Source organism: Chinchilla lanigera, unplaced genomic scaffold (assembly GCF_000276665.1).
Source record: "Chinchilla lanigera isolate Chin_1 unplaced genomic scaffold, ChiLan1.0 scaffold00036, whole genome shotgun sequence".
Taxonomy (NCBI): domain Eukaryota; kingdom Metazoa; phylum Chordata; class Mammalia; order Rodentia; family Chinchillidae; genus Chinchilla; species Chinchilla lanigera.
Window position 1 is genome coordinate 3,404,503 of NW_004955437.1, and position 11,360 is coordinate 3,415,862.

The 11,360-nt window shown below is 58.1% G+C and overlaps 2 protein-coding genes across 2 annotated transcripts in view; both read right to left on the minus strand.

Moving 5' to 3' along the window:
* Tead3 (TEA domain family member 3) overlaps positions 1–730 on the minus strand; it is a 17,421-nt gene extending 16,691 nt beyond the window's left edge. Inside the window, exon 1 of the mRNA XM_013516913.1 lies at positions 402–730. Coding sequence (XP_013372367.1) covers positions 402–567 — 166 coding nt within the window. The 5' untranslated portion in view covers positions 568–730. The remainder of the gene's footprint in view (positions 1–401) is intronic.
* The window catches only part of Tulp1 (tubby like protein 1), an 11,862-nt gene continuing 1,217 nt past the window's right edge, over positions 716–11,360 (minus strand). Inside the window, exons 4-13 of the mRNA XM_013516916.1 lie at positions 10,932–11,078; positions 9,905–9,997; positions 9,707–9,826; positions 9,176–9,309; positions 5,590–5,760; positions 5,397–5,509; positions 4,503–4,614; positions 4,324–4,422; positions 2,147–2,318; positions 716–870 (exon numbers count right to left, since the gene is read on the minus strand). Of these exons, the coding sequence (XP_013372370.1) occupies positions 737–870; positions 2,147–2,318; positions 4,324–4,422; positions 4,503–4,614; positions 5,397–5,509; positions 5,590–5,760; positions 9,176–9,309; positions 9,707–9,826; positions 9,905–9,997; positions 10,932–11,078 (1,295 nt within the window). The 3' untranslated portion in view covers positions 716–736. The remainder of the gene's footprint in view (positions 871–2,146; positions 2,319–4,323; positions 4,423–4,502; positions 4,615–5,396; positions 5,510–5,589; positions 5,761–9,175; positions 9,310–9,706; positions 9,827–9,904; positions 9,998–10,931; positions 11,079–11,360) is intronic.

Below are 11,360 nucleotides of genomic sequence, written 5' to 3' on the forward strand. Positions count from 1 at the left end.
CCTGCCCGGACCCGGTTTGTCTGGTTCTCCCCGAGCGGCTCGTTTCTCGAATTTCTCCCTTTCTGCCTCTTCCTGGACCTCCGGGCCCTCCCTCTCGGCCTGGCTCCTGAGGGCCCCGCGGGGGGCGTCGCGGCCCCGCGCCCGCCGAGTTTCGGTAGGACCCACCCTCGACGGGAGGGGGGCGGGAGGAAGCGGGCGCGGCCGGAGGGCCCAGCGCGCCCCGAGGACCCCCCTCCTTGGGGATTCCCCGCCCTGTGATCCCCCCGCCTTGGGGACCACCGCGCCGCCCGGGGACCCTCCGGTCCCTGGCTCCGCGCGCCTCGCCGAGGAACCACCGCTGCGCTGCCTGGGACGCGCCTTTATTGGGGCCGTGGGTACCTGCGCGTGCTCCCGCCACCTACCCCGCCTCCTCCGAGTCCCCGCGCGGTCCCACAGGGGGTTAAAGCAACACTGACTACCGCTCCCGGACAGGAAGTGACTGGGGCGCGGGGAGGAGGGGGCGAGGCCGCGCGGGCGGGCTCCACGGCCAGATGTGCGGCTCCAGCTCCAGATGCTGTCCGTCTCCATCGCGCCCGCCGTCGGAGCTCCTCCCGCCTCGGCCTGTGCCAGTCTGCCCAGCGCGCGGAGGTCACCAAGCCGCAGTGAGGGGCCGGCCCGCAGCGGTGGAGGGGCGCCGCGCCTCCTCTGAGTCCTTCCCCGCGCGCTGGCCGACTCTGGGGCTGCCGGGCGCTGCGGGTCACTCGCAGGCCAGCTTCCCGTCGAAACTGGAGAGGGCGATGGCGAAGGCCTGCAGGGCGCACAGCGGGTACCGGTAGTCCAGGGTGAAGGCGTCCTCCGCCACGCGGCCGAACTGCAGCACTATGTAGTCGGCTGCGGACACAAGAAGAGTAGGGGCGGCCCGAGGCCTCCTTGGACCACCGTCCAGGCAGCCAATGTCCTCACCACGGGGGAAGTCCCTCTTCCTATGGGCCAGGCCAGCCCCACCCGTACTTCACCGCCTGTCGCTGTGAGCCCCAAGGGCAGGGGACTGCCTTATCGGCCACTGCCCGGAGCCTGCTCCAGCAGGCACTTACTGAGCTCGTGCAGGACCCTGTCGAACTCCCCAAGCCTGGAACCCTCCCTTCCCAATGCTCAGTTTCCTTCGGGCCCATTGCTTTGCCCCCCTCCCAGGCCCCAGGGTGGACCCCAGACTCAGTCCCTTCACGCATGCCCGGTTCCCTTCCTTAGCCGGTGGCCCCACCAGCCCCCTCCCGTTCTGATCCCGAGCCCCCACCCCAATCCCAACACCTCCCCCAGCATCCATAGGGACAGGAAGTTGCTAAAAATACCCCCCAACTCTAGCCTGGTGGCTCCACCAGAAATGTGATCCGGAGAGCAGTCCCAAGGCCAGGGGACAGGTGACACTGGGGCACATCCCTGGAACACAGTGTGGGGGTGTTGCACGGCATGGCCCTACCCCATAGAGCCACAGTCCTCTGGGAGATACCTTTCCACCCCAAACTTCCTCATCCTACTGGGAGCCTCTCCCCAGGGCTTGGAACGGGGACGTTTTCACTTAATTGCGTTCCAGGAACATCTTGTTTCCCTCCAGGGTAGGCTTTTGGCCTCACTTAAAAGAAGACTTAGACTCAGAAATGCCTGGTTAATATTCCCTGCTCCAAAGAGGTTAGAAACATGGGCACTGGAGCCAGACGATGGGAGTTCTGATCGAGGAGCTACCTCTTAGTAGCTGTGTGACCCTGGGCAAATTACTCAACCTCTCTGTGCCACCCGTTTTCTCATCTGCCAAATGTGGATAGATACAGTACCTTGGTCATAAGGGTTACTGAAAGGATTTAACGAGTCATTATTTGCAAAGCCCCCAAATGATGCCTAGCACACAGAAAGCATTGGGTCTGTTTTGTGAAATAAGTTTTGAGGAGCAGTGTCACTTGCTGGAGGAGCTGGGAGACTGTACACAGGGTGTCCTCCCTTTGATCACACAGGGGCTTAGTGGGTGCCCTGGTTTTCCAGCCCTAGCAGCAAAACCCTGCCTTCAACACAGTTTTACCCAGAATGCCTCGGCTCTAGCTCTGGGCTCCGTGGATGCCGGCACCGTGGAGACACCTGCTTGACATACCCGGGCCGGGGATTCCCGGAGACTCACGGTCATCGGCGTGGACGATCTGGAAGTTCTTGACCGAGGCCTGGGTGACCCGGCCCTGGAAGTTGAGCGTGTAGGAGCCACTGTCCTCGTTCCACACGGGCGGCTTGTTGTGCAGCTCGATGAGGCTCTCCAGGGTCTTGTTCTGCCACCGCACCAGGAGCCCGTCGCTGGCCTGGGGGCCCAGGGAGGCCAGTGAGAGGCGGCCGGGACAGCGGGCGTGGCGCTCACCGGGAAGGGGAGCCCTGTGGGGCCCGGACAGTGCGACCCATGAGAACCAGGGCTGATGTGCTGCCACCCCCAGTTACATCCAGGGCCCAGAGTTGGGCTCGGGAGGACGGCCAGGTGGACAGCGGCTGAGGGTGCCCGAGGAGGGGCTTCTATAAGGAGGGAGCAGTGCGGGGAAGACGGTGCTTGTGAGGTTTCTTTCCCTTGTCACACGTTTGTGTCCGTGCCTCAAGGCCCCCTCTTCCGGGAAACTTCCCGACCCCAAACCTGATGCAGATGGCCCGGCCCCGAACGCCCATGGTGTCTGCTCCCCTGCCCCTCCACTGTGTGCAGAGTGCCTCAGCTTCCCTCCTGTGGGGCTGTTGTGAGGACTCAATAGCACATGGGATTTTTTTTTTTTTTTTTTTGGTACTGGGAATCAAACTGAGGACCTTGCACTTGCCAGGCAGGTGCTATGCAGCTGAGCTACATCCCCGGCGGCACATGGGATGTTATTTAGAGCAGTTCCTGGCAGGGACTAGGTAAATGGTAAATGGACTTGGTAAATGGTAGCTATGATTGCCGCTATGTCGAGTTTTGGATCTCAGTGCCTGGCCCAGAGCATGTGTTGAAGAAATGACAGTACACACCAGGCACGGTGGCACGCGTCTGTCATCCCAGCACCTGGGAGGCTGAGGCAGGGGGATCGCTGCCAGTTGAAGGCCAGCCTGGGCTACATAGTGAGACCCTGTCTCAAAAGACCAAAAAAAAAAAAAAAGACCAGTGGCCAGAGAGGGATGTGTGTGTTTCCTCCAGGCAGGGAGAGGGGCGCTGTGGGACCCGCAGGCTGAGCAAACCCCCAGCGCGAGCCTCCCGTGGCGGCAGCCCCGTGGCTGACCTGGCCTCCGATGCGGGCATGACTTTCCAGCAGGGACGGGTGTGCCATCAGCTGACGGCGGTATTACTTTTCATTGTAAATGAGTAAAGTGACATCAGTCTCCTGTGCGTACGGGATGTGCCTAGCATCCGTCTCCCAAGTCCTGAGCTCACCCAGCCTGGAGGGACAGTGCCCAGTGCTTGGACAGGGCGGTGCTCTGTCCACCTGCACCCCACCCCCACACACGCAAAGCAGCCTCTGCTTGAAAAAAGAAGTCACTTCCTCACTTGGAACCCTGCTTTGGCTTTCCATTTCTTCAGCACAAAAACCAGTTGTACGGGCTCTCTCTGCCCCTCGCCCTCACCTCTGACCTCATGGCCCTGGAGACAAGAAGGCTGCACCCAGCAGGCACTCTGGGCCTCAGGGCCTTTGCACCGGCTCCCTCTCCCGAGTTCTGTCCCAGATCACTGCAGACCATACCCTCACTTGGGGACTGCTCCCCTCCTCTTCTAAGAACCCACTGCAGCTTTTTTTCTTTCTTTTTTTCTTTGGCCTTTTTGAGACAGGGTCTCACTATGCAGTTCAGGCTGGCCTTGAGCTCACTTTGTAGCCCAGGTTGGTCTCCAACTCTCAAAGATCCCCCTGCCTCAGCCTCCCAAGTGCTGCGATGACAGGCGTGCATCACCACTCCCAGTGTACTGCAGCTTTAATACGGAAACACGCACTTGGCGTCCCTTTTCCATAGCGCCTGGCCACTTCTCCCCGTGCAGCGTGGCTGGCTTCTCACAGCTGCAGTATGCGTCTCTCCTGTTGCTAGAACGCCAGCTTCTGCGGGGGCTCGCTTTTGGGCTCTGGTCCCCGCCCCCCTCCCCCGCCCCTGCTGGGTACTGCCCGGCACTTGGGTCCCCAGCGGGTGTGCAAGCTGACCCCATGTCAGCTGTGAGACCCGCTGCTGGCCTCCAGGGAGTCCCTGAATCCGTCCTTCAAGCTGCCGAAAGGAATCTGCTGAGGGCGCTCAGAGGCTGGTTGCTGGGTAAACTGAGTCCCCACTCTCTGATCCCCCGGGACTGGGTCACGCCGTGGGCTCAGGGCTCACATTTCGCGGCCGGATGGGGACCCTCTCGTTGTCGGCGTTCATGCCCGGGATGATGACGGTCATGCGCCGAGGCCCTCGGAAGCCCAGCACGTTGGTTTCCTGGGGGCAGATGCGGTCAGGCGGCGGGGAGGGGCCGGGAGGGGAGCGGGGAGGGTCCGGCGCGGGGATGGGGTCCTCACGTAGATCACAGCCGCCAGCTCCTGGCGCAGGCTGCCCACGTCGCCGCCTGGTCCGCGCTGCGGATTCTGCCCGGCGTCGAAGACGGTGAAGCGGTTCCCCAGGAGGTTGGACCTGCAAGCGGGGCAGGGTTGCGGCCGGGCACAGCGGCCTCCAAGCCCTGCGCCAGACCCTTTGAGAGCAAGGGGTGGAGTGGCTCAGGCCTGAGCACTTCCTGTCCCTGGCCTGGCTTCCCCTCTGGAAAGGTCTTTTTAATTTTAATTTTATTTTTCATTTAATTTTATTTTTTGGATAGGGTCTCACTATATAGTTCAGGCTGGCCTCCAACTTGAGGTGATCCTCCTGCCTCAGCCTCCTGAGTGTGGGGATTATAGGCACACACTACCACAGCCAGCACCGGAGAGGTCTTTTCTGTAAGCTCAATCTACAAAGACACTGGGTACCATTCAAATCTCACTTCTACGTCTTCCTAGCTGTGTGAACTTAGGCAAGTTACTTAACCCTCTGAACCCCGACTCTCCATTTTGCAAAATGGTCACACTGGGTTGGTAAATGATTATATGGGTCAATATTTGGAAGTTGCTTAGAACTGTGGTGACACATCGATGCATCCATTAGCCCTGTATGAGTGCTGTTAATTAAATAAGTAAATGCCGGGCGTGGAGGCGCAGGCCTGTGATCCCAGCACTTGGGAGGCCGAGAGAGGAGGATCGCTGTGAGTTCAAGGCCGGCCTGGGCTACAAAGTGAGACCCTGTCTCCAAAAAAGAAAAAAAAAAGAAAGAAAGGAGGCCCCAGGGCGCCCACCCTGCCTAGGTGAGACTGGGTGTGCGTGGGTCCCTCCGGGAAGTGCCGTCCCCGACAGGAGGACACGGGTGACCGCCCCGCCCCGCCCCACCTCAGCTTGCCGATGAAGTTGTCCCCGCCGCGGGACAGGTTGGTGGGGTCGCTGGAGATGAGGTAATTGGCTGTCTTGCTGCGCTTGCGCTTCCGGCCGGCCAGGAGGAAAACCTGGAGGGCGCCGGGGGCGCGTCAGGGAGGACCCACGACTGGGGCCAGCGACAGCGCCCGCGCCGCGCCCCGCCGCCCACCTTCCGCTCGCAGTCCAGGTGCAGGAAGTAGGAGGGGTACATGCCCCGGTCCATGCCCTTCTTGTCGCGGGTGAGGCGGCAGCGCACCGTCCGGCCCTGCGGGGCGGGGCGCAGCACGAACTCGCGAGGGTCGTCCACCTCCACCGGCGGGGACGCGGGCCTCTCCTCCTTCTGCGGGGCACAGGGGCGTCAGCCCAGGCCCGCTCCCCACCTCGGCGGGTCCCCAGGTCGCACACAGGCAGAGCCACCCGCACACTCACCACTTTCTGTGTGGCGAGAAGAGCAGATGAGCCGCCCTGGTCCCTCAAGGTGGGGACACCTCTGCCCCCAGCACCCCTATCCCGTGTTAGGGGGTGTCTAGGGAGCTTGCTGTTTCATTATCAGTTTGTTTCCCTTGTGACTAAGCTCAGGCTCTGGATTCAAATCCCTGTGCCCTACAGCAGGGCATGGTGGTGCACGCCTGTAATCCCAACACTCAGGAGGCTGAGGCAGGAGGATCGTCGTGAGTTCGAGACCAGCCTGAGCTACAAAGTGAGCTCAAGTCCAGCCTGAAACGCATAGAGAGACCCTGCCTCAAAAAGACCAAAAAAAGGGGGCTGGGGATTTAGCTCAGTGGCAAAGCGCCTGCCTGGCAAGCGCAAGGTCGTGAGTTCGGTTCCCGGTACCGGAGAAAAACCAAAACCAAAACCAAAAAAAGAAAAAAAAAAAACCAACCAAAAAAACCCCAAATCCCTGTACCCTGCAGAGGGTCCATTGTGCTTGTGACATTTTTGGGTCTTTACTTTCCTGTGACATGTCAACACACCAACCTGGTGACGTAGTTTGAGGGGGGCACATCTCATGGTGGGGTGAACGCCCAGTCACGCTTAGGACCCACAGAAGGGTCTTCGTGAAGTTTTAATGACCACATCTCAGTTTGTTCATTTGAGAAGTGGGTCTTGTGTGGGTGGATCCCTGGGGCCTGACTTAATTTAATGTACACATTTAAAAACGCTCATATCTGCTGGGAGTGGTGCACACCTATAATCCCAGCACTGGGGAGGCTGAGGCAGAAGGGTTCCCCTGAATTCAAGGCTAGCTTGGGCTCCATAGTGAGTTCAAGGCCAGCCTGAACTACATAGTGAGATCCTGTCTCAGAAAATAAAAATATTCAGATTCCCAGATATAAGCATGGAAAATTGGTCAAAAAGAAAAAAAAAATTAGGCATTAACTGTTCCTTTCAGTAAACCATTAGACATCAGCAGTACAGTTATCCCAGCTATCCTTCTGTATACATATATATATATATTTTCCCTTTTTTCTTTTTTTCCTTTCTCTCATCCCAGTTGTTCCTTCCTTTAAGCAATTTCTTTCTCTTTCATCATGTCTATTGTATGTTTTGGGTTTTATTTACTCTTCCAGGTTCTTACACTAGTTTTTATTCTTTTTAATGATCAATCTTTGATCAATCTTGCATTCTTACATCTGGTAATTTGAGCAACTTCATGGAAGATAACAATATGTAATATATCAACCACTGTTCATTCCTATCATTTTGTTCTGAAACCCTGTTATCATTTTTATTGTTTTTATTGTTTTGTTTTTGTCTATGTTGTTGGTATTTTGCTATTGTTCTTTTTTTGTTATTCTCCTTAAAATAAAAGAATAAAAATAAAAATATTTATTTAAACTCCACCAAACGTGTTCTAAGTGCTTTCTAAAGAATAGCTCTTTTGGGCTGGGGGGTCACCAGGAATCAAACTCAGGATCTCATGCTTGCCAGGCAGGCACTGTACCACCGAGCTAAATCCCTGGCCCAATATTAGCTCTTTTAACCCTCACATGAACCCTCCGGGGCAGCTGTTCCCATTGTACAGATAAGGAATAAAAGTCTCAAGAGAAGTGAAGTGACTTCCAGGGTTTCCATAGCAGCAAGCGGTGGAGCTAGGGTTTGAGACCTGCCTGGTCCCTGTCTGGCTCAGGCCCTTAGGAAACCTTCCCTCCCGTGAAGGTCACGGTTTTGGGTCACCTGGGGCTGCCGGACACACTGCTGTGTTCTATGCAGGGGCACGTGCTCTCCCAGCATTGCTGGCTCTGTCACAGCAGCACATGGCAAGGACGGAGTGGCCCCAGGGACCCATGCTCCCAGCATTTAGCCCCCTGGGGTCGCCTCTTTCCACAGCAGTCTCGCAGCCGCCGGGACATGGCAGGAGCTGTGGCGATTTCCCAGGTTGGGGCATAAAAGCGGCTGTGGCTCCTGCCTGGCCTCTCTGCTGGCTTCCAGGAGAAGCTGGTGGCCACTGCGTCCAAGAGTCCTCAGGAGCCCTCAGAGGGCTCCAGCCAGCAGTCACAGCAGCAGTGGAAGGGGGCTGTCCATTTCCAGGCAACCTTTAGACGGCCAGCCTCACCGAGGACCCGAGCCAGACCCATCCCGCTGAGCTGCTCCTGAGTTCTGACTACGAAACTGAGTCAGTAACGGTGTTGTTTGCAGACCCTGGGCTTTGGGGTGATTTGTTAGCAGCAAAGCATGTAAATCCTGTAAGGCCCTGGGATGGCCCGGCCGTGACCCTCCTATTTTGAGGCCTGGTTTTTGTCCTCAGATTCTGTCCCTTGAGGAGGGGAAGGTGGCTGGGCAGCCTGGCGTGGGCACCGGAGGGTTAAATGCTCTCGGGGAGCACGGAGGAGCCCTGGGGTGCAGTGCTTTGCTGAGGGCAGGTTGCACCATGTGGGAGGTGAGGTACAGCCGCAGGCCCTCACCTAGGGGCAAGTGGTCATGCAGTCTCCACTCCAGCCTGCCCCAGAAGAAACTTGGGAAACACAAGGCTATGTCTGGAATGTGATGTGGAGCAAGCCGGAGCTTATCCAAACACTTCCACAGTGGTGAGTTTCAAGGACCTACTGTAATGAAGGCTTGTGTGCAATTATATTCCCCCTGGGAGATAATAAACTGGCCTTTCGGTTTATACATCAGCATGTGGTGAGCTTGGTTAATGGGAGTCAGTTCCCAAGACCCAGTCACTCCTGCACAAACTAATGACCCCGAAAAGCTAAGACCAGGGTCCTGCTCTTGGAGGGGTCTCCACTGAGGGATACCGGTCCTGTTTATGCCAGCAGGGGCAGGATTCAAAATATTCAACAACGTCCTCTGCCCATAGAGATGGCCAACCACAAGCGACAGGGGCCAGCTTGGACGGGAACCTGGAGGCTGGGGAGGCAGAGGTTAATCCTTTGTTACTGGCCCGGAGGCTGAGAGGCCCTAGGTGGGGGTCTCGGAGCAGCGGGGTGGAAATACAGCCAGCTGAGTGTCACTTGGTATCCCCAGAGCTGTGGACAGAGGTGCCCCTGCCTGTGTGTGCCACCTCCCTGCTTCTGTACATGTGTCTCTCCTACTGAGGGGGCATCTCTGGCCAGAGCTGACAGGATGCAGGGTGGTGGCCTCTGACACCAGGGGAGAGAGGGCCCAGACCAGGCCGGTCCTAGCCTGGTGATCCCCGGTGCCCTGTGTCCTTGTAGCACAGGAGGGGGAACCAGATTCTGGCATAAAGTGACCCCAAGCCCAACCCCCGATGCCCACATGCCAGCCCCCCAAGTCTGGACCTGCCTGACCTTTTTGCCTTTTCCTTTCGCTTTGCCCTTCTGATTGCTGTTCTTGGTTGCCACAGCTGCGCCCTCCTCCTCCTCCTCCTCCTCCTCCTCCTCCTCCTCCTCCTTTGTCTCCTCTTCTGCGCCTCTTGGTGGGCCTGGCATGGGGGGAAGAGGTTGTTGGCCCCTCAGCTGCCTGGCTGAGACTCGCTTGCACCCTGCCCACAATGCAGGAGGGCCACCCCGCGTGGTCAGAGCCTCTGAAAGACTAAGACATCTGCCTGGCGCCATGCAGCTGTCAGGATGACCCCACATTTCTTTTTTGAGACAAGGTCTCACTGTGTAGCCCAGCCTGGCCTTGAACTCAAGGTGACCCTCCTGCTTCAGCCTCCCCAGTGCTGGGACTACAGGTGTGCACCCACGCCTGGCTGACACCCTACCTTCTAACTCTTCAGCCTGCCCTTCTTCCCTTGCACTGAGCCATGTGTTACAAAGGTGCCCAGCTCCTACACAGGGCTCCCGCAGACATCACAGCCCCGGGGTCCTGTCACCCACCTTTCTTCTTCCCAGCCTTCACAGCAGGGCTCCCTTCCCTGACCAGGAACATGGCAGCTGGGGTCTTCTTCTCCTCTCCTGCTGGGCTCCCCATGGGATCCTTCTCGGCCTCCCCAGCCCCTGCACAGGTACGCACGAAAGGGTCACCACCCCCACTGCAGCTTGAGTCAGTCCCCTGTCCTCCTGGGGTGGCCTCACCTTTCTTCTTGGCCTTTTTCAATTTAGTGCCGTTCCCAGCTTCCTTGTTAGCACGAAGAGGCTTCTGTGGAGGCTTCGGGCTTCCCAGGTCCCCTGGAAATGGGAGTTGGGGACAAAGAAAAGGCTGACTGGGTTGTATAGGGCCTTCTGATCCCTGTTCTTCCTCTGGTCCCTAGGGGGGCCAAAGGCCTGATAGGGCTCCTAGCCTGCCTCTTGCTTGCGTTTCTTCCCTGTGAATGCAAAAAAGTTGCTGTCAAGACACATGGGCATGGTGCCCCATGTCTCTAATCCCAGTGCTCTGGGAGGCTGAGGCAGGAGGATTGTAATTTCAAGCCCAGCCTGGGCAATTTAGCAATTTAGTGAGACTTTGCCTAAAAAAAAAAAAAAAAAAAATGGCTGGGGATGTAGCTCAGTGTGAAGGCCCTGGGTTCAAGCCTAAGTACCCTCCCGACAAAAGTGCCAGACCGAAAAAAAAAAAGTGCCAGACAAAGGGAAGAGCTAAAAAAAAAGGGGGAGGAGCTTAGAAAGTAATTACTGAATGAGTGTTAGTGAACGAGTGAATGCACACCAGGCCTTGTACCTGAGCCTCTGCGTCCTGCCAGGGCACCCTGTCCTCCAGGAAGCCTCCCTGGCCACCCCCGCGAGACTCCAGGTTGCAGGTGTGGGGACACACACGACTCCTGGCCTCTGCGGGGGAGGTGTCCAGGCCGCAGCCAAAGCGGCTGTTAATCACTGATTTCTTTGTACTGAATCATTTGACATCTTTATAAAAATTGTAACACGATTTCACACCGAGCGAAGAAACCAAAATCACCAGAGTCCTCCGCCTTTTCTGGGCTCCCAGAGCTCCTCGGGCAAGGCGGGCCTGGCTTGGGGGGCGGGGTGGGACGTGAGGACCGCAGGGTGGGAGCCCCAGAGGGAGCGCCCTCGGGTGGGGACAGGTCAGGTCCGGGTCAGGTCAAGAGTCACGTGCTAGGTCTCTGTGTCTGCGACCCCAGCCCTGGGCCACCGCACTGCGGGCACCCACCCCTGGGGCCCTGGGTCTTAGTCCTCCTGTCCTTCTTGTCCCCGGAAGCCTTGTCCTTCGGGGGCTTCCTGGCAGGCATGGGACTTTTCTTTTTCTTTTCTTCATCCTCTTCCTCTTCTTCCTGGTCGTCGTCTTCCTCCCCTTCCTCTGCAAACACAACCTCCTCCTAGTGTGGGGGCGTCAAGGACCCTTCTCTGGGAGCCCAGTGGGCACCAGGGGCAGAAGCCCGCCCTCTGGGAAAAAGGCAGGAAGGAAGGTGACCCCGATGTCCCCGGGGTCTCGACCTCCTTGCCGGGCCCGTCCCCCCCAGTAGGACCCACCCTCTCAAGACCGCGCCCCGCAGGCTCCGCCCTCCAAGGCCCCGCCCATTCCACAGACCCCGCCCCTCGGAAATCACCTGCCCACGGCCCCGCCCACACAAACAGGGCC